At 43.4% G+C, this 23,399-nt stretch overlaps 1 protein-coding gene across 1 annotated transcript in view; it reads right to left on the reverse strand.

The window, feature by feature from the left end:
• The window catches only part of ST7 (suppression of tumorigenicity 7), a 261,962-nt gene that overhangs the window by 81,402 nt on the left and 157,161 nt on the right, over positions 1 to 23,399 (reverse strand). Inside the window, 4 exon segments of the mRNA XM_030216373.1 lie at positions 9 to 95; positions 98 to 123; positions 3,247 to 3,301; positions 18,172 to 18,331. Coding sequence (XP_030072233.1) covers positions 9 to 95; positions 98 to 123; positions 3,247 to 3,301; positions 18,172 to 18,331 — 328 coding nt within the window.

Raw genomic sequence — 23,399 nt, forward strand, 5'->3', positions numbered from 1 at the left:
GCTCTTACTTGCATCTGCAGGCCGCACATGATCTGTATCACAGGTAAAAAATGTCTGATGGTCCTGGGCTGAAAGATTCATATCGTAGTACGTCAAGGCTCTCTTCCCGTCACCCATGTGTACCTGCAAATGAGCAGAAATGAAAGTTAAATGTGCATGGAAAGAACAGAATGTGGATAAGTGAATACAGTACAGTCTCGATTATCTGATGTAAATGAAAAGTCAGATAATACGGAAAACACTGCATAAACCCCACAAACAATGCATAAAACAAAGGCAACGAGTTCCCAATTTTCAAAAAGATTTTTAATAGAAATAAATGTGATAACATCATTGGGGGGAGGGGTGTCTGTTGGATATGTTGGATGGTCGGATTAGTGAAAGTCAGATAACCGAGCCTGTACTGTATGTGCATTCCAAAATTCATGGCTGTTCACAGCCACACATTTGATAAAACAATTCTAGAAGAACTAATAATTTATCCCATACATACATGAAAAAACTCTTTATTTATTTATTTTTTTACATACAACATGGAAAAACTCATGGAAGAGTGGCATAATGGTTAGTGCAGTGGCTTTGATCCCAGCATTCTGGATTTAATTCCCACTGCAGCTCCTTATCACCCTGGGCAAGTCACTTAACCCTCCATTGCCTCAGGGACAAAAACCAAGATTGTGAGCCCTCTAGGGACAGAGATAATACCTGCTTATAATGTGAGACTGTTCTCCGCTTTGAACTTGATAGTTAAGCAGATTATAAATGCCAAAATTAAATGACATTTTAGAGCATGTGGTCCTATGAAGCCAATATTAAAGAAAAAGTAGGCATCTTCCGGCTGAAATAGCCTAGTTGACCTGTTATAAAATTACCCTTTTAATTCTGATCAATGTTCTGTAGAATTTATGCTGATTTAATAAATATTGATGATTTTTGCCCATATTGTTCAATTTGAGCATCGTATCTTTTTATTTTTTTGATACATACTGAGTTCCCCAGATTCTATACAGTTGCACGCCCAAATTTCCGACAAGTGGGTAAATTTGAGCACCCAAGTTAAAGAATAGTGTCAGCTGCATGCCTTGTTAAATTAGGTGCCAATTGCTCTTAAGTACCGATAATAGGCCTTAAGTGGTGATCACTGGAGCTAATTGTCACTAACTTGTTACAGGCTTAACTACACGTATAGGCCGATGCTTAGAACTCCCGCGGTAATGCCAACAGCGCAGAACCCATACCACTGGAACAGCGCAGAAAACTAGCTTGCCATTACTCAAAGGAAATGGTATTCAAATTATATGTGTGCTGAAAAAGCGAAAGCGGGGGGGGGGGGGGGGGATGTGCTTGGGGCAAGCACGGAAGAGTTTTGCAGTAAGCTCAGCTCTTGCGCACATGCACCAAGCAAATCCGAAAGCAAAGCACACATTAGCACCTGTTTTCGGCACCTTTAAATTTTTTTTTTTTGGTTACATTTGTACCCCGTGCTTTCCCATTCATGGCAGGCTCAATGCGGCTTACATGGGGCAATGGAGGGTTAAGTGACTTGCCCAGAGTCACAGGGAGCTGTGGCTTGTCAACATTTTTTTAAATTTGGAAGGCTTATATTTAAGCGCAGGAGACAGGCACCAATATGTACTTTCACCTTCAGGTTTGCTCGGTCTCGCACACGTTTATTTCTTAGTACCTGTGCTTACACGGGTCTTCTTCCACTTCCAAAAGAAATCAAAACCGTCAGACTTTAAAGAAAGAATTGTGAGAAATCCTCTCTTCAAACATCCTAACGTCTGCTAAGGGCGGCTTTGTTTTTTGCGCTGTTCTCTAAGCAGCGGGAGGGAACAGGAAATGACCTCATTAACATCCGTTTGACTACATTTGCATGCTATTTACGCTAATCTTTGGCACGAACATTGTCTCCTGTGCTAGTGCCCTCTGAGCATTCTGCGCTCACTAACGCCAGTGCTAGTCCGGCGCTAATTGTCTCTAGCACCAGCGTTACTGTTTGAGCATCGGCCCATTAGACACTATTTTATAAACTCAACACATAAATGCTACAGTGCACAGTTACAAATGGGGCACGCTCATGGGTGAATCAGGGGCGTGTCTTGCTGTTGCACGCATAAATTATAGAATACTATCAGTTATGTGCAGAACTGCTAATTTTAGATGCAACCATTTACCCCACTCTTTGACATGACATAAATGTGCGTGCTTAAACTTAGATGCTTAATGCTTACACTCTATTTTATAATGGCAATTTTGTGCATAATTGCCCTTATAGAATTGGTGCTTAGTGCCCATATTTCTGTGACTAATTTATGGCTCGCTTTCTTGAATCGATCTCTATCTATCCATCCCCTTTTCGCATTCGGGATGGGACATTGATTCTCCATGTTTCCCAAGGTTCTTCTTGAATGGGGAGAAAGCTGATCTTTTAGGGCCCTAAGCTTCTGAAGTATTTGTGTAAAGAAAAGAACACAACACACCAGATTGGGATTACTGAAAAATAAACCTCTTACTGGGCAGCTTGATTCAAATAGAAATATGATTGTAGGTCTTGCAGCTGGTCCTGGTGCATGGCAGTGAAGAATAAAACAGGTGTATACAGTCCAGAAATGCAGACAGGTATATTTCAGAACTCACAGTCCAAGATACAACCAGCAGGCAGGCACGTCTGTAACAGGACGCCTATTAAAGTCACTAGTCATAGCACTATTTCAGGCCTATTCTATAAAGAAAAGTAGGTGTCTATGAGTAGCCTACGTTAGTGCAGTGGGCTTTGACCCTGGGGAACTGGGTTCAATGTCCACTATAGCTCTTTGTGACTCTGAGCAAGTCACTTAACCCTCTGTTGCCCAAAGAAAAAATAAGTATCTATATCTAATATGTAAACCACTTTGATTGTAACTACAGAAAGGTAGTATATCAAGTCTCATCCCCTTTCCCTTATATGTAACACTGGAAGCTCTGTTGAGAAGCCCTTTTGATTATTCACCTGACTGTTTTTAAGTCAAAATCAAGGCTACATTTGTTGTGGATGGTGACTCTGAAGGCAGCAGAAAGTAGGGTTCCTCTGAGAAGAAATCATGTATGCATAAGAACATCTCCATGCAATTTCTTTGTGTAAAGTATGGATTCTGCTTTTCTGTCTTAGTGATATGGTGACAGGATTGGAGAGAGAGCAGGAAAACTCCGACCTCTCCTATCTGAATTTTAATGCCTCAGTTTCAGAGTTCCCATAACCCTTACCTGTTGTACTCTGCTCCTCTGAATAGATTTAAAGGATTTCTCCAGACTTTGCATTCTACGACAAGAAGAGAGAAAAACAGAATAATGGAAGACTGAAATAGGGCATCTGTCCTATGATCACATGGACTTTCAGCCTGTTTGTAAAGTCAGGATCATCTGTTTTTATTTTCCATGTCAGGCCTCAAACAGAAAGACTTATGAGATCCTGGTAGAGAAAGTATTCTAATTATTGACACAGCCCACAACTAGAAGCAAAGGTAGAGAGACAGAGAACCCACCTGGGGAACTGAGAAAAATGGCTGCAATTAATTTTGTCCCAGCAAATCTGCGATTCGCACATACAGCATCTAGGCAATGTTGCAAATTACTTGGATATTTGGCTGCAGTCGGCCATTTTAACTCCTGCCCTTCTTGTGAATTGATAAACTTTGGTACCACCTATTGGCACCAAATGATTTGCAAAATGATTGACAGACAAAAGAGCCTGACAAAGTTCCAAGAACCTGGAGCTAGTTCAGGTTATTTAATCTAATTTGATTTAATTTTAATTGCTACATTTTTATTCCACTTCACCAGATAGTACCAGCTCGAGGTGGATTACAAACCAAGGCTCCAGATAAAATAAACAAAAAAATCATATCAACCATATAAAATTATAACAGCAGCTAATATAACTATATAATCACATTTTCGTTGGTGCAAATGACAGTGCCTAAATTTATGTGGGACCTCTCTGCTTAAGCATTTATTCTCTAAACCGTGCTGAACTTTAGGTGTGGCTTATAGAATACCACTTAAGTGGGTTTTTTTCAGTGGTGATTTTTTTAGGCATCATATATAGAATCTAATCCAATGTCTATTAGCTCTCATTAATGTGTATTAATGTGAAATAACATGCATTAAACTGTTACTATGCCAAAGTAAATCTAGCCCTTAGATTGGAAGCCCTTTACGGAGAAGGAAATGCAACTCACCTCAACCTACCAGTGAACAGGTATTGGCTAAATTAAATTTTTAAAAAATAAAAAAAGTATATAGCTTATCAGTCTCTTTTCAGATAGAATGTAGAAATTGAAATTGACATGACCAGGTTTCTGCCAGGTACTTGTGACCTGGTTTGGCTCCTGTTGGAAGCAGGATACTTGGCTAGAAGGACCAATGGTCTGACCCAGTATGGCTAGTCTTATGTTGTTATGTTAAGTTAGGATGTGTACAATTCCAGTATTTTCTAAAATATCTGCAGGAATGCACGTGTATTTTCCGGCACATGTAGTGGGAGTAGTCATTTTACAAAGAAACATGTGGGAAACATCAAAGGAGGAAATTTGGCAACTTACACATGCATGTAAATGTTTCGCAACTTACATGTGTAAGTTACACATGTATGTCTGCCATTTTACAAACTTATACGTGTACATGTAGCTTATTAACAGCAAAGGTTGCAATTCTTTTTTATTTTAATTTTGTTGAGAACAATAGCATAGCTACTGGTGGGCCTGGGTGGGAACAGGCCCACTCAGCGGCAGAACCCTACATCAACATCTCTCCTCCTCTGCGGCACCCTGGCATCTGTCCGGCCGTCGCTGAACCCCGTCCCTCCACAGTGTATCTTACAGGCGTCCCCAGTGCCTGCAGTGATCCATTATTGCTGCCTGCGCTGGCCTCGCAGACTTCCACTGGCCGGGTTCTGCCCTTGCTGATGTCATTTCCTGCTTCCTGTCTGGCGAGATCCGGCCAATGCAGGCAATAAGGGATCACTGCAGGTGCCAGGGATGCCTGTAAGATACACCAGGGAGGGACTTGGGTTCAGCGACGGGTGGGCAGATGCCGAGATGCCGCGGGGCCAGCGCAGGCAGCAATAATGGATCACTGCAGGCACCAGGGACGCCTGTAAGGTACACCAGGGAAGGACGGGGTTCAGCGACAGGTAGGCAGATGCCGAGATGCCAGGGAGGAGGAGAGATGTTGATGAGGTAGGTGAAAAAAAAAACTATATTTTTTAAGATCGGGGAGTGGGGGGGGGGGGGGGGGGTGACATGGTGTGGAAGGGCCCGTCTAAATTAGCTCTGGGCCCATCCAAAACACTGGATCTGGCTACACCACTGGGAAGGGAAAACAAGCAACTAAAAAACAAAAACAGCAAAGATAACCAAAAATTATATACGAAATAGACGATGCTTCAGTTGAAAGTCCAATAGGTCAATTTCTTGAGCAAAAACTTATATAATAAATAAAATACAACAGAATGGTCAGTGAGCAAGACTCGACACAGCTGTGTTTCGGCCTATCTGGCCTGCACCAGGAGTCTTTTTGCCATTCAGAAGGTCGCTTTTTTGGATCTTTCACTGTGTGATCTGACAAATTTAACTTCATTTTCTTGTATCGTCACAAAAAGTAACTTCTTGATTTTCTTAGCAGGAAAATATATATAACAATATCTCTCGTCTGGCGTCTAACCACAAGTGTTAGCCTGGATTTGATGCCAGACGAGAGATACTCCCCCAGTGGTCACTAACCCCCTCCCACCCTAAAAAAAAATGTTTAATATTTTTTTCCAGCCTCTATGCCAGCCTCAAACATCATACCCAGCTCCATGACAGCAGTATGCAGGTCCCTGGAGCAGTTTTAGTGGGTACTGCAGTGTACTTTAGGCAGGCAGACCCAGGTCCACCCCCCCCCCCCCCCACCTGTTACACTTGTGGTGATAAATGTGAGCCCTCCAAAACCCACCACAAACCCACTGTACCCACATCTAGGTGCCCCCCTTCATCCCTAAGGGCTACGGTAGTGGTGTACAGTTGTGGGGAGTGGGTATTGGGAGAGGTTTGGGGGGCTCAGCACACAAGGTAAGGGAGCTATGCACCTGGGAGCTTTTTCTGAAGTCCACTGCAGTGCCCTCTAGGGTGCCCAGTTGGTGTCCTGGCATGTGAGGGAGACCAGTGAACTACGAATCCTGGCTTCTCCCACGACCAAATGGCTTGGATTTGGTCATTTCTGAGATGGGCGTGCTCGGTTTCCATTATCGCCGAAAACCGGGGACGACCATCTCTAAGGTTGACCTAAATGTTGGGATTTGGGCGTCCCCGACCGTACTATTGAAACGAAAGATGGACGCCCATCTTGTTTCGATAATACGGGTTTCCCCGCCCCTTCGCCGGGACATCCTTAGAGATGGGCACCCTTAGAGATGGTTGTCCCCGTTCGATTATGCCCTTCCATGTATGTTTTTATTTGTAATCTGCCTAGGTAATAGGTGGAAAAGAAGTGAATGAATGAATAAATAAATAAAATACTTACATAGTAACAAAGTAAGGGGTCCTTTTACAAAGGCAAGCTGAAAAATGGCTTGTGGTAGTGTAGGCGGGGTTTTGGGCGCGCACCGATCCATTTTTTAGTGCGCTTGTAAAAAAAAAAGGTCTTTTTAAAATTTTTGCCGAAAATGGACATGCGGCAAAATGAAAATTGCCACATGTCCATTTTGGGTCTGAGACCTTACTGCCAGCCATTGACCTAGCAGTAAAGACTCAAGCGGTAACTGGGCGGTAATGACCTATGTGTGCCAAATGCCACTTGGTATGCGTCCGTTATGCACCCAAAAATAAAAAAATATTTTTCAGACGTGCGTTTCGGACGTGCACCAAAAATGAAATTACCACAAGATCCACATGGTAGTCAGGCGTTAACTCTATTTTAGCACGCGTTGGGCGCTTACAGACACTTATGTGGCTTAGTAAAAGGGCCCCTAAATGACAACAGATAAAGACCTGCATGGTTCATCCAGTCTGTTCAAGAGTCACGTTAATTATCAGACCATAACTTAACCAACAATCCAATAGTATTTGTTACAACATTTTATTTGCTAAGTTCCACATTGCGATGTCTTCCCCTCCCCCACTGAGATATACAGGACCCGCATTCATAGCACATGATATGAATCTAATATAATAATTTGCTCCTTCAACATTCAAATGTGTCTCACTGGGATCGTAACCATCTCCTGACATCAGTGGCCCACACTAGAACCCTGCTTGCCTGACGTCAGGAGATGTTACTACAGAGACGTTGCTGTCGAGGAGCCGCTTCAGATGTTTAACGCCAGTGACAGGGTCCCCCCTCCCTCCCTCCCAGAACCAAGGTCCCCCCTCCCAGTTCCACGGTCATCGTCCCTCCCTTCCTTCCTCCCTCCCTCCCTTCCAGTTCCAGGCCCCCTCCCTCCGATTTTTCAAACTCATCTTCACTCACCACGTCGGCGTTACGGCAGCCGGCAGCAGCGGTACAACGCACGCAGGCTCGGCCGTCTCTCTGTCTTAGCTCTGGTCCCACCCTCATTTCCTGTTTCCGCAAGGGCGGGACCAGAGCTAAGACAGAGAGACGGGCCGAGCCTGCGTGCGTTGTACCGCTGCTGCCGGCTGCCGTAACGCCGACGTGGTGAGTGAAGATGAGTTTGAAAAATCGGAGGGAGGGGGCCTGGAACTGGGAGGGAGGGAGGGAGGGGGCCCTGGAACTCGGAGGGGGGGGACCCTGGAACTCAGAGGGGAGGGAGGGAAAGGAGAGAGAGAGGGGAGGGAGGGAGGGAGGAGGGCCACGAACTCGAAGGGAGGGAGGGGGCCTGGAACTGGGAGGGAGTGGAAATGGGAGGGAGGGGGCCTAGAAATGGGAGGGAGGGGGCCTGGAACTTGGAGGGGGGAGGTGTGATGCACATGTAGGGGGGAGGGCAAGGGACAGAGGAGAATTGCTGCAGCACGATGGATGGAGGGGGCAGGGGAGAGATCCTGCATACGGATGATTGCAGGAGAGAGAGCATAATTGGTGCACACGGGACACACACTACACTCACTCACACAGACAGACACACACATTCTGTCTCTCAATCAAACAAACACTGTCTCTCAATCACACACTGTCTCTCTCTGACACACACTCTTTCTCTCTCACACATACTCACTCTCTCTCACATATACTCTCTCCTAACATTTCCCTTAAAAACATAATTGCCATTAGAGGACAACCTTGCTAGCACCCGTTTCATTTCTTTCAGAAACAGGCCTTTTTTACTAGTGTGCTATAAAATACACATACTTGATCCTGATCTGTTCCTGCCATTTTCAGGACTCAGGCCATAAAAAAAGTCTGCCCTGCACTGGCCCTATTTCCCAGCTATTGGAGTTGCTGCTGAAACCAACTCCAGCCCATCCTGATCTGTCTTGTCATATATGAGACACAGACCGTAGAAATATGTCTAGCGTTGTCCTCACGTTCTTATTTCTCAAAGAGGCTGTCTAAAATCAGCTATATACATGTTTTCAAGAGTTATTAGTAAATAGGTCTTAACTAACGCCCGTTAACACCTTTTAGTAAATACAGCCCTCTGTTAGTACATATTTCCTAATAGTGCACTATAGTGAATCCAGCCCTACACTGGTACTGAAGCCCCTAAAAGATGAAGATGAAAAGAAGCATCAACAGGACTTGAACCTTGGCTTCCCTAGTTCTCAGCCTGCTGCTTTAACCACTAAGCTGCTCCTCCGGTGCAGAGCTTCTCGGTTTGATTCCTGAATCAAAACTCTACTCCCACAGGTAGCCGGAGGTGGGGATGCTGTGCAGTCAGTACTCACAGCCCTTGAAAGAGGAGAAAAATCTTTATTATCACTCAGATTTAGGATCCATGATAGAGAGATCCAGAGTGTTGCTGAGGACTGTCGCTACGACAGATATGTGGGAGGGAAATATAAGTATAAGGGAAAATATTTAAGTAGCTGCCAATGAAGGTTCTTGGCACTGTAATCCCTAGAGGTCAATTTCTATTGAGTTGGAAGCCCAGAAAACAAGAGGAAATAGCAGAGATAAAAATAATAGATCAGCATTCTTCGCAGGGCTTCTGTAGAAAGAGGAAAAATTTACAAAAGTGTAAGCTGTTGGAAGCGCGTTGGCTTCTCTGTATAGCATTGGCGATGGGCTGTCATTTGCAACAAAACGGCATTTGCAGTAAAAAGATGACACAAACATTTTCTGGCTGCCCATCCCTAATAGCCATTTCCAACTTCTTCCTATTCCATTTCATCCTTAATGCATCCTTCAATAACTGGAAGGGTGTAAAATGCATGAATTTGGTTTATACTGTACTTCAATAAGACATACCTTCTTGTTCATAGCCTATTTTTCCAGATGAAAACTAATCTTCTCTTTTAAGGGCCTGCTAACTAAATTCTGCTAAACTTGATCAGTTTTAATATGGGTTCATTTTCACAATATTCACTAAAGTGAATCTGGCAATAGTGGTCTAGGGGGCTCTCCATAGCCAGAAACAGCACATGTGAGGGTCTCAGATAGGAAATGCTCATGTGGGGAGGGGGGTGGATCAGGAGGATGGGGTACGATCCAGGGGCATGGACACCATTCGATTTTTAGGGGGGGCCCAGGGATGGACTGGGGGGGGGCAACAAGTTGACAAGTTTATTTAGAAACTTTCTACTCCACCCATCAGACTAGCCATCTAGAAATGACAATACACGAAGACAAGACTGGATAAGGGAAGGGAGGGGATGAACTACAATATAAATAGGAAGAGGGAAGGGGAAGAACATAAGGGTATCCATTTGTATAAGCAAGTGAGTCACTAAAGGCTGGAAAGGAAAATTACCTGTATGGATCCTTAAACAGGAATGTCTTGAGACCAGCTTTGAAGGCCTCCAGAGAACCCTGAAGCCTTAGTTCAGGTGGCAATTTGTTCTAGAGGTCGGGGCCTTGGACTGCAAAAATAGAACATCTAATATACTCATGAACAATGTCCTTATGAGTGGGTACTACCAACTGATACCTCCCAGGAGATCTAAGTGATCTAGATGGCATGCATGGCGTGAGGTGTCGAGACAGGTATTCTGGCTGACTGGAGGTTGTTAGGTTCTCAGGTTCAAAACACGCAGGCACGGACTCTGGAGTAATTGTGAGCCCTTGGGCTGCTGACTAGGAGAGGCAGCAGCAGGCAAACCCCACCAACCAACACTGGGCTAGAACGCACCGGACTGGTACGCACTGAACTGGAACACACTGGACTGGTACACACTGGACCGGAACACATTGGACAGGAACACACGGGACTGGACCAAGGCTTCACCTACACTTAGCTGTCGTTCCTCGGGGGTTGAGCCCCCGGGTGCAGGCAGCCGGCAGGGCTTGGAGCAAAACTGGTACTGGAACTAGCAGACCGGAACACCAGGAGAAGTGCCCACAGGCACCTAGACAAAAGCAGTGCAGACAGGGTTCAGAAGTGCCCACAGGCACCTAGACAAAAGCAAGGCAGACAAGGGTTCAGGGTACTCAGACAGGAGGGAAAGGAAGCCAAAAGCAGACAGGATTCAGAAGTGCCACCAGGCACCCAGACAAGAGCAAGGCAGAAGTGCTAACTGCACCAGGAATACAGGGCTCTCAGACAGAAGGGAAAGGGAGCCAAAAGCAGACAGGATTCAGAAGTGCCACCAGGCACCCAGACAAGAGCAAGGTAGAAGTGCTAACTGCACCAGAAATAGAGGGTTCTCAGACAGGAGGGAAAGGGAGCCAACAGGACTGGAATCAGGATAGATTCAAGGCAAGCAAGACAAGGCAGAAGTGCTAACAGCACAAAACGCTAACCTGGACCTTTGGCGTTTGCAAAGGCCCTGAATGGAAGAACACCACTTCCTTATCAAGGGCCTGACTGATGATGTCAAAGCTAAAGGACTCAGGCAGAAAGCATATTGAAGCACAGAGAGGCTCAACACACACAGGTGCAGTATAGTGGAGCAATTAGAGCCACACTGGAAACAGCCAGCACACAAAGACAGAACTAACTCAGAAAGGACAGACAGAAGCCAGCTCAGAAGCTGACCCCCAGAAATAAGGTAAGTCTGAGAGGGGTCACGACCACAATCGTGACAGTGGTACATGTCTTAAAGACTAAAAGGAGAATCTTATAGGTCAGGCGATGAGAAAGAGGTAACCAGTGTGCTTTTTCTGTGTAAGGAGTAATTGGTTCATATTTACTGACATTCTATATAAGCCTAGAATGGTGAGCCATACATGTGCAGTGATTCTCATACCTGCAACATCATGAGGGACCAACATCATTTCTTCATAAAATTTGTGATTACTTGAGGGGAGGCAGGTGGGTTTTACAAGGTCTGTGTAAAACTGCTGCTCTTAGAGAATCTCCATTACAAATAAGAACATAAGACTAGCCACACTGGGTCAGACCAATGGTCCATCTAGCCCAGTATCCTGTTTTCCAAACAGTGGCCAAGCCAGGTCACAAGTACCTGGCAGAAACTCAAATCGTGGCAACACTCCAGACTATAAATCCCAGGGCATGCAGTTGCGTCCCATGTCTGTCTCAATAGCAGACTATGGACTTTTCCTCCAGGAATTTGTCCAAACCTTTTTAAACCCCAGATACGCTTAAGCAAATAAGCAACTATTCTTTCTCTGACCATAAGTAGATAGTGTATTATTGTTAAATAGATCTCATTGCACATGGGAAAAGGAGAAGAACAGAATCAACAGTCAGCAGGCATAAATAACATGATTTTGTTGCCATCAGGCCATTTTGACTTTTTTTTAACAAGAGCAACTGAACTTTAAAAAAGATGCCTCTAGCAGGAATGGCATCAAAGAAATTTCTCATAACACACTGGCCAAACTACTATCATGTCAGAAATCCCTTTCAAAACAGTAATGTGATGTGACTGTGTGGACAGCTTTACAGATCTCTTCTGTAGAAGCTGACTTTAAGTGGACCACTGAAGCAGCCATGGCTCTGACATGAGCCTTTTAATACCGTTCTAGGGTCAAGCAGGAGGTAATGAGAGAGTGGCTAAGCATTTTGGTAGCATGGTCAGAATATAAGGGGAATATCTTAGCAATGTTGAGAAGACATACGATGCTTTATCAGTGTTTTGGAAATTTCACCATATGGCCTGGGGAAAGGGAAGGATGATTGACTGGTTAAGGTGGAAATCTGATACCACCTTAGGCAGGAACTTAGGATGCAAGCATGGAACCACCCAACTGTTGAAAATTTAGTGCAAGGTGGGTCAGCCACTAATGCCTAGGCCCTAGAGTATACCGATCTGTATGCTAGTGATCGACACCCAGAATGTTATATCTCATGAGTTGAGTGGACTTAAAGGGAGCTTTTATCAAATGTGCTAGTTCCACACTGAGACCAAGACTCAGTAGGAGACTTCACTAGAAGCAAGCCCTGCGTAAAATGAACAACTAAAGGCATACATAAATACATAAATAAGATTACCTTTTACATGATGTTGAGAGATGTCAATTGCATTTAGTTGAACTCTAACAGAGCTGGTTATTAAGCCTGACATCGACAGCTGTAAAAGGTACGCAAGCAGCTTTTTTTGTTTGGGACAGAAAAAGAGGTTTAGGGTCTGTCCATCACACCATAGGGTAAACCTGCTACATTTAAAACCATATGATGGAGGTGACCTCTGTAGTTTTGCTATTTTGTTTTGTTCCATGTTCATTTCTTGAGTCTCTGCTGTGCTTGGAGTGATTCTAGTTGCTGATGCCTTAGATGCTGTGTTGATGAGGTCCCACTCCCTTTCTGATATCATCAATAGGCCTGACATAGGGGAGATAAGAACAGCGATAGGAGAGACTTGTGACCTCTGCAATTTTGCTATTTTGTTTTGCTGCATGTTTGTTTCCTGCATGTGAGCTTCTACTGTTCATTGAGTAACTCCAGCTGCTGGTGACCTGGTTGCCATTGTGATAAGGCCCCACCCCCTTTGTGACATCATCAACAGGACCGATAGTGGACTAGATAATAGAAGTGCTCTACAAGAGGGTGTCATCAGTGGGACTCTCCAGAGGGGCACATCAAAAGAGTGTGCCCCCTTGAAGGCCTCTTCAAGACACCTAAAGGGGACCTGAGTGAGGCACTGAGATAAGTCTGCATGGTGACCTGTGATTCTCTCTGAAGCTGGGTACTTGAGCTTTTATTATAGGTACTGAATAACATTATAGAGAGAGTATTTTTGCATAGTCTTGCTATACTGTTTTGCTTCCTTTGTTGTGGGGTGTCTGAATTGGGGCCCCTCTCCTTGGCTGTAAGTAACTGGGAGGGACAACAGCTGATATCTTCAGCAAGCAGGATTTTGTGGAAGCGAAGTGTAGGCCAAAAGTGCTAGTACTTAATGACAGTTCTCTGATATTTAGAGAAATATGGGAAGTTATATAGGGGCCCTTTTACTAAGCCGCGTAGGCGCCTATGCATGCTCAACATGCATCAATTTTGAGTTACCACCCGGCTACTGCGAGGCCCTGGCAGCAATTTCATTTTTGACATGCATCCACTACGCACGCGAAAATAATTTTTATTTTCTGGCATGCGGCAGAAAATGGGCAATAATGGCTGGTGGTAAGGTCTGAGACCCAAAATGGATGCGCGCCAATTTTTATTTTGCCGCACATCCATTTTCAGCAAAGATTTTTTAAAAAGGCCTTTTTTACAGGCGCACTAAAAAATCGATCTGTGCGTGCCCATAACACATGCCTACACTAGTTCAGCCCTGGGTAAACATGAATCTGAAATTTAGAACCTAGTACAGAACACAAAGAAAAGGACATGCAAGTAAAAAAAAAAAAAATCTGTATCTATTGAAATAGTCCTCCAGAAACTGCACACAAAACAAATAACAAAATAACATAGATGAAATAACACTCATGACATAGATACTGATTTTTTTTTACTTGCATGTAATTTTCTTTGTGTTCTGTTCTAGGTTCTAAATTTCAGATTCATGTTTACCCTTTTGATGACTTTAATTTGAAAAGCTGTAAACAAACAAACGAAAAAGCCCTCACAGAATCTTCTAGTGGAATCTTTCTAGATACCAGGAATATCTGCGAGATACTTTCAGAGAACTGAATGTTGCCCTCTCAAAATCCAATCTGGGAGGACTAGAGACCCAATGTTGGAGTGTACCAAAGATTCCTGATTCTACATGAACAGGGCTGGGGAAGACCACAATCAGACTGCTACCCTAGTGAATAACTCCAATAGGAACAAGAAACCTATTTGTCTCAGCTAATAGGAATCATAGCTCCCGGTCTCTCCTTTGTTTCAAAAGGTATCAGTATAGAAGACCCTGCCCACAATTTACATGAAAGACATCTGAGGCTAGTTTGTCATGCATCCCTATCCTCAAACAGAATGGAGGGACCTCTCTGTTCAGAGAAGACACAAATAGATCTATCATGAGTGTTCCTCAGATTTTACACAAGTGGTCCCTGGATAGAGTAAGTAGCAAACGGGATATTTCATGAGTGTTCCTCGCTCATGGAATATCCCGTTTGCTACTAGTACTGCGTGCAGTTCTGGAGACCGCACCTATGGAAAGATATAAACAGGATGGAGACAGAGGGTGGCTACGAAATTAGTAAGCGGTCTTGAATGCAAAAATTATAGGGACAGGCTAATGAACCTCAACATGTATATGCTGGAAGAGAGGAGGGAGAGAGGAGACATGATAGAAAAGTTTAAATATCTCAAGGGCATTTATGCACAGGAAGAGAGCCTTTTCCAAATGAAGGAGAGCTCTGGAATAAGGGGGCATATGACAAAGTTAAGAGGGAATAGGCTTAGGAATAACCTAAGGAAGTATTATTTCACAGAAAGGGTGGTGGAGGTGTGGAATGGCCTCCCCGGTGGAGGTGGTGGAGTCGAGGACTGTTCCAGAATTTAAAAAGGCATGGGATAAGCATGTGGGATCGCTGAGGAACAGGAAGAATTAGGATTTACAGAGGATGGGCAGACTGGATGGGTCATATGGCCTTTATCTGCCGTCATGTTTCTATGTTGCCTTAATAAACTAGCTGCCAATAATATCCAAAATGTGAGAGTCTTCACCGACCCTAATCACATGCTCTCAATTTATGTTACCTTCAATGATACTTGAACAGTTTTACCTGAAGTAGAGCCTGTGGTTTGAAATATAGTATCGTGTCAGGAGCTTCTTTTTAGAGATCCTGCATCACTGAGCTCAGTGCCCTTTGATTATTTTAGAAACTGACGAATTATGGACAAAACACATTTTTTTTCTCTAAGAGTTATGAATGAAATACGTGATGTTTTGAAATAAAATGGGTGGATAATTAGACAGGATGAGATCCTTGAGCAATATTGATTTCACGATTACGATGGTGTATAAAAAATGATATATAAAAAATAAAGTTGATGCGAATGATATTTGTTGCTCTAAAAATCATTCTGAACTCATGGAAAATCTTGCCAAGTGTTCAATATTATAACTGATGGAATTTAGTATGTACCACTTACAGATCTGAAGCTTATACTGCTAAAAAATCAAATCGTTTACTCAAATTCAAGACTAAAAATGGTCACCTGTATCATTACTTGTTCATTATAACAGCTCATTATCCACACTGTCATGTTTATTGTTCAATGTTATGGGTGATACTTTGTATTTTTCATAAATAAAGATACTCAGACTTAAAAAATGATGGTGTATCAAAAATTATATATAAAAAATAAAGCTGATGGAAAGTATATTTATTGAGGTACTATAAACAACAATAAAGAACAAATCATTAAGAAACTCCAAACTGCCCAAAACACTGCAGCCAGACTCATATTTGGAAAAGCGAAATACGAAAGCGCCAAACCCCTAAGAGAAAAACGACACTGGCTCCCACTGAAAGAACAAATTACGTTCAAAATCTGTACCCTGGTTCATAAAATCATTCATGGCGAGGCCCCGGCATACATGTCTGACCTCATAGATTTACCAGCCAGGAACACAAAAAGATCAGCACACACATTCTTGAACCTCCACTACCCCAGTTGCAAAGGACTCAAATATAAATCAATATACGCATCTAGCTTCTCCTACATCAGTACACAACTACGGAATCCACTACCAAAGGCCTTAAAAACAATGCACGACCTAACTGCCTTCCGGAAATTACTAAAGACCAACCTGTTCAAAAAGACATACCATAATGAGACATCATAAATGACCTAACATCAAAACTCTACCAGAACCAGATAAAACCGAACTCTTTACACCTGATTGCTTCAATCAATTTGTCACCAATGAACATTAACGTCCTACCCCCCTATCTCTCATGCCTGAAATGAACTGTTTATTCAGCTTACTTTATAATTTACTTCAACATTTATGAACTTTAATGTAATAATACGTTGTATTTCTCATTCCGGAAATGGCGATCGCCATTACGGCATACTGTAAGCCACATTGAGCCTGCAAATAGGTAGGAAAATGTGGGATACAAATGCAACAAATAAATAAATAAATAAACTAATCTTGTGGGATTAGTGGTGCCTTTATAAACTATGCAGGGGTTTACTAAGCCGCTAGAACAAGTGCCAACAAGCCCATCCACTTTGACTGGGCTGTGTCGGCAATGCCGCACAGAAGCCACTAGCGCGGCTTAGTAAACATACCTCTAGGCATAAAATAGGTAGGGGATGATACTCAGCTGGTTATCCTCAGATTTTCAGTGGTACATCACTGGACAGAGTCGCTGAAAATTCAGCAAGACTGCCGCACTTTAGGGTGGGTGCTGGGTAATGGTGTACTTAGGTTGGCTGCCATCTGGGGCAGGTCGCCACTACACCCCCCTGGCGTATCACCTCCTACCCCCCCCCCCCCCCAAGCAAATCACCCACCTCTCCCTAGAAGCGCATCATCCTCACCACCTGGGGGTGCACAGAGCAGTCGCATGGCTGTTGGCTCCTCCGGTCCCCCAGAACAGGAAGTAATGCGAGAGGGGACAGGGAACTGGCGGAGCCGACAGCCACACGACTGCTCCGTGCACCCCCTTGCTGCCTGCTGGACCACCCCAACCGCCCCCCCCCCCCCCCCCCCGTCCTTGGTATGCTAGAGGTGCTAGGCAGTCTGGGGGCGGAGTCAGGGCAGACCTGGAAGTTATCCGGATATTACTGATATTCAGCGCCAGTGTCAGGATAAATATTCGAGCAAGTAGGACAGTAGACAAGGTTATCATAACTTGCCTGGATAGTTATCCGGGTACTGCTACTGAGCATAGTCAACACCTGGATGGCTTCTGGCAGCCAGGCAAGACCTGTATATTGTTGCCGGTGACCAGATTAGGCCCAGCAGTGAATATCCGAGGTCAAATTCTGACTGTGGCAGTTAGTAATATCAGGTCCATAGTTTTGGGGTTTTTTTAAAAAGATTTTTCACATAGAGGCTCTGCAATAAAACTAAACCCTACAAAATACAGGAGAGTGCATCTTCTAGTGATCCTTGACTTTCTGTTACCTCACACAGCTCTCCTGCTCTGATTATCTATACAACACTGAATAGAAGGCAAATACACAATTATTCAGCTGTAGTATGCTGCATTCCTACTGAAAGTCTGTCAGCTGTATATCAGAAGAGTCAAGAAAGGTGACCACAGCCATTTTTCAGCCACGCTAGAACGTGGCTGGAACGTGCGACAACCCCATGTGCTAATCACAGCGCCAGCCGCTTTCTAGTGTGCCTTAGCAAAAGAACCCCTAAGTCAATATTTCCATCTCACCACCCTTGTTTAAAAACTTTAAAAACCATAAATTGTAAATTGTTGATGGAATGTCCTACTTCATTCCAAAGATTAGTTGGAACATAAGGACAGAGCCGGGCGGACTTCTTTGGTCTATGTCCTAGAAGCACCAAAGAAAAACCATGATCAAATATATAATATCACGTTCACTGTTGATTTCAATCTCAAATTGATAATGAATGTGACTGTTGGGCAGACTGGATGGACCATTCAGGTCTTTATCTGCCATCACTTACTATATGTTATATAAGCAGCAAAGCTTCTGCTGTCTCCGTGTGCACATCTGGGTTATTATCCATTGTGGAGCAGACAGTCACTCACCTGACACGCTTTGTCGATTCGAATCAGAATCTCCATTAGTAGTATTAGAGTTGCTAGGAGAGTTGTTATCCACCCCACCCAGCAGGGGGCGCAAGTGACTCACAGAGACCTGCTCAATAAATGATGTTCCATACTTTCGAAAATACCACCATTCAAATATCTAGAAAACAAAGAGAGAGAAGACATAACAGCCCAACTGCATGCTTGAAACCAATTCCTTATTGTGGATATGGATGCATTAAAATCATATGAACATATTATTCTATCTTTCATATTTACATGAGTTTCCTCCCTTTCTGCTTTTTGACCATTTATTAGGCATAACAATGACAACAGGATGTAAACTGGGACTGTAACATGCTTATGTTTTATTAATTCCTGCATGTTTGTTTCTGCTCTGTGACTAGCACCCAAATAAAAAAAAAATGAGCAACTTAGAATTTACCTACAAAAAAGCTGGAAAAGAACTCTCAGTTTTAAGTATTTTTTCATGGTTTAATATTATTTGTTGTTAGCATATGCACCCCTTGTCAGACCCGGCCCTCTGCTCCCCCACCTGTCCTTAAAATGATCTCTGCTCCCGTCTTCGCTCAGACAGCAGCAGCACTCAAAGGCTGCCTGCGGCCTGCACTAGGACTTTCTCTATGAACCATCCCACCCCTTCTTGTTTTGTGAAAGGCAGGACGGTTCAGAGAGAAAGTCTCAATGCAGGTTGCAGGCAGCCTATTTTTTTTTTTTTATTTGTTACATTTGTACCCCACATTTTCCCACCTATTTGCAGGCTCAATGTGGCTTACATAGTACCGTAAAGGCGTTCGCCAGTCGGTTGATAACAAATACAAGGTTGTATTGTGGTCGAATGAAGTAAGTGTGTGTCAGGCAACCGTGAAGGTCGAAGGGAATGAAGATTGTATATTACTACTTACTACTACTTAACACTTATATAGCGCCACCAGGCATACGCAGCGCTGTGTTGTCCTGTATGATCATTAGTTGTGCTGTGTTGCTGGGTGTGGGGATTTACGCTGGATCGGTGGGGTAAGCCTTTTTGAAAAGGTTGGTTTTTAGTGATTTTCTGAAGTTTAGATGGTCATGGATTGTTTTTACAGCTTTTGGGAGTCCATTCCATAGTTGTGCGCTTACGTAGGAGAAGCTGGATGCGTAAGTTGTTTTGTATTTAAGTCCTTTGCAAGTTGGGTAATGTAAGTTTAGGTATGATTGTGATGATCCGATTCTGTTTCTGGTTGGTAGATCTATGAAGTCTGTCATGTATCCTGGGACTACGCCGTAGATAATTTTATGGACAAAGGTGCAGATTTTGAATATGATAAGTTCTTTGATTGGGAGCTGGTGCAGCTTTTCTCGGAGGGGTTTAGCACTTTCGAAGCGTGATTTACCAAATATCAGCCTGGCAGCTGTGTTTTGGGTGGTCTGGAGTTTTTTTGCGAGTTGTTCTTTACATCCTGCATAGATTGCATTGCAGTAATCTGCATGGCTTAGGACCATTGATTGTATTAGGTTTCGAAAGATTTCCCTCGGGAAGAAAGGTTTAATTCGTTTAAGTTTCCACATTGAATAGAACATTTTCTTTATTACGGAGTTTACTTGGCTCTCAAGGGTAAGGTTGTGGTCAATTGTGACACTGAGTATTTTTAGGCTGTGTGTTCTAGGGTGTTTATGGTTGTGGATTTGTCAGTGTATATTTTCTAGTGAAAAAGGTGCCGGTACTCAAATGCCAGGCCACTCTTTAGGCCATCCCACAACAGCCAGGTCCCCTGCAACCACTCACAGAATCTAGGACAAGGCAAAATTGGTGTGTAGAGTCTGAGCTCTTTCATTAAAACTTGGGGACCATGGGTCAATTTTAGCAGACAATGGAAAAGGTGCCGGTACTCACTACCCCCAAGTATCCCCTCAAAAAAGCCCTGGGGTTTGTACTTGTTATGTTGAGATAAGAGGATGAGGCAGTGTGTTTTTTCAGTGCTCAGTTTCAGTTGGAATGAATTTGCCCAGGAGTTCATGATGTTCAGGCCGTCATTGATTTCATTGGTTATTTCTGTCAAGTCATGACTGAAGGGAATGTAGATTGTGACGTTGTCTGCATAGATGAACGGGTTGAGGCCTCGGCTGGATAGGGACTTTACCAGTGGGATCATCATCATGTTGAAGAGTATTGGTGATAATGGTGATCCTTGAGGTACTCCACAGGTAGCTTTCCACGGTGATGATATGTTTGAGTTTGATTTTACTCAGTAAGTTCTGGTGGTTAGAAAACCCTTTATCCAGTTAAGTACATTTCCACCAATCCCGAAATGGCCAAGGAATCTTAGTAGTATATTGTGGTTTACCATGTCGAATGTGCTCGACATGTCGAATTGGAGGAGAAGTATACTTTTACCTGTGGCTATTTCTTGCTTGAATTTGGCCAGAAGTGTGACTAGGACAGTTTCGGTACTGTGGTCGGGGCGGAACCCTGACTGTGAGTCGTGTAGTATTGAGAACTTGTCCATGTATTCCGTAAGCTGTTTGGTCACCAAGCTCTCCATCAGTTTGACTACTAGTGGTATAGACGCAACTGGGCGGTAATTGGTTAGGTCGTTTGTGTTTTTCTTGGCGTCTTTTGGTATTGGGGTGAGTAGGATGTTGCCATATTCCTCGAGGAAGAGACCTTGTTGTAGCATAAAGTTTAGGTGGGATGTGAGGTCTGCTATGAAGTGGTCAGGGGCGAATTTGAGTAGATGACTGGGACATATGTCCAGGTTGCAGTGGGTTTTGGCAAACCTATGAGTCATTTTTGTGACTGATTCAGTGGTGAGGAGAGTAAATGTTGACCAGAAGCGGTCAGCTGGGCATCCACCAGGGATTTGGTCCAGGTCGTTGAAGAAGTTTTCGATGTCAGTGTTGTGCTGAGGAAGTGTGCTGCGTAATTTTATTATTTTTTCATTAAAGTAGTTAGCAAGTTTGTCTGCGGGTGGGATGTCTGTGTTGGTTGTGGTGCTAGGGGTGGTGTCTAGTAACTTAATTATGAGTTGAAATAGTTTCTTCATATCTTTGTAATGCGGTCCTATTTTAGTTTTGTAATAGGACCTTTTGGTTTGTCTTATTGCGTATTTGTATTTTTTGTGTCCTTGTTTCCATGCATTGAGTGTATGTTCATCTTTTGTTTTTTTCCATGCTTGTTCAAGTTTCCTGGATTGTGTTTTGAGTTTTTATAATTCGTCATTGAACCATGGTATTGAGTTTTGTCTTCTTGATATTCTTGTCTTTAAGGGTGCTATTTCGTTTAGTAAACTTCTGCATCTGTCCTCCCAATGGTTGAGGTAGTGTGTGGAGTCCGTACGTGTTTTCCATTCGTTGTCATATATCAGTTGCCAGAATACTTGTGGATCTATTTGCCCTCTCGTGGTATAGGTTGTGTGTTCTGGTGTACAGTTTAGTCCCTTCTTCCGCCAGTGTAAGGATAGGTTTAGTTTGTAGTGGTCGGTCCAAAGTGTTTCTGACCATTTGATGTCTGTTATTAATAAGTTGTGATCTGTGGACAGTTTGTGTGATAGGAGGTCTAGTGTGTGTCCCTTGATGTGGGTAGCTTGAATGAGAGGCCATTTGAGATCCCAGGACTGTAGGAAGTCTTTGCATTCACGTGCATTGGTGGAGTTGGGGTCTTCTAGGTGAAGGTTTATGTCGCCTAGTATTAATGTATTGGAGCTGTTTACACAAGTGTTTGAGATGAAGTCTGTGAAAATAGGCTGGCTTTCGTTCCAGTTTCCGGGGGGTCTGTAAAATAGGACACAGTTCAGATGATCGATCAGGGATTTGTTATGGATTCTGAATGATGCACTTTCTAGTTGGGGTGTTATGGATTCGGCGATGGTTTTGGTGGTGAATTGGGTTCGGTAGACTATTGCTATGCCTCCTCCTCTCTTTTCCGTTCTGGTCCAGTGAGTGATTTTGTAGCCTGGAGGGCATAGTTCAAGGATTATGGGATCCTTTTGATCGTGAATCCATGTTTCGTTGATGAAGATAAGACTTGCTGCCCGGGTGAAGACTGGAGCTAGGGGATTGTAAGGTACTGGGGGAGCACAGGGAGTGTGGGAGACATCCCCCCCCCCCCCGTTAAAAATTCCTGGCTACGCTGCTGCTGAGCCCCCATCTGTATCTACATTGTTTTAAAAAAGAACAGACATGTAGGTCAGTTCCATGGCCCAGGGCAAAGCATTCAGGAAACTAGTGAGGCTTGGGTGTAAAGTACTTACCTCATCCTGACAGGCTGCCCCGGTCCAGGGTTTGCATCACTGTATTCCCGGAGATGTAGTTATGTTTTTGTTAGGAAAACAATAGGACAATCAGAACTACAAACCGATGCATGCAGTGGGGCAAACCCAATGCTGAATCAATCTTTCAGTTCACCAGAGGTGAGGTGGCTTCCCGACTTGGGTGTGCTATATTGTACAGATATACAGAGGCAAGTGTTGGGGGGTTTTTTCATGAATTTTTCCCAATATTTTTCATTTACTTTCACACATTTGTTTTAATAAGGAAATGTTTGTGTGCAGTACATTTATTTAGGGGCCCTTTTACAAAGCTGCGCTAAAAAGTGGCCTGCGCTACTATTAAGGTGTAGGTTTCCCACATACTGATGCCACTTTTAGAGTGGCTGTAAAATGGCTGCAATTTCTTTTGTTTTGTTTTTCCATTAATGGCCACGTGCTAATTTTCCCATTGGTGTGTGAACCCTTACCGACACCGATTTAGTAGGCTAACAGCACCTATTAGGACTGAGGTAGCTAAGCAAGAAATGCCTTTTTTTGCCTCCCTATATCCTCTCAAAACATTGCTTTAATAGGGAATTTTTAATGTGTGATAAATTGATCTAACTTGCATTTAGTGATGAAATGCAATTTTGGGATATTTTTTTTCAGTTAATCTCATACATTTAATAGAAAATTTTTAATGTATGGTAAATTGATTTAATGTTCACTAAGGGCATGCTAGCGTTTTTGGCGCACGCTAATGATTAGCACACACTAAACGCTAAGTCGCCCACAGGAACATATGGGTGACTAGCGTTTAGTGCACGCTAATTTTAGTGTGCACTAAAAATGCTAGAATGGCTTAGTAAACAGGGCCCTAAGTGATGAAATGTATTTTTTTCAGTTACTTTCACATATTTGGTTTAATAGGGAATTTGATTTAACAGAAATTAGCCAATGAATTAATACCTTCTAAGT

Source organism: Microcaecilia unicolor, chromosome 10 (assembly GCF_901765095.1).
Source record: "Microcaecilia unicolor chromosome 10, aMicUni1.1, whole genome shotgun sequence".
Taxonomy (NCBI): domain Eukaryota; kingdom Metazoa; phylum Chordata; class Amphibia; order Gymnophiona; family Siphonopidae; genus Microcaecilia; species Microcaecilia unicolor.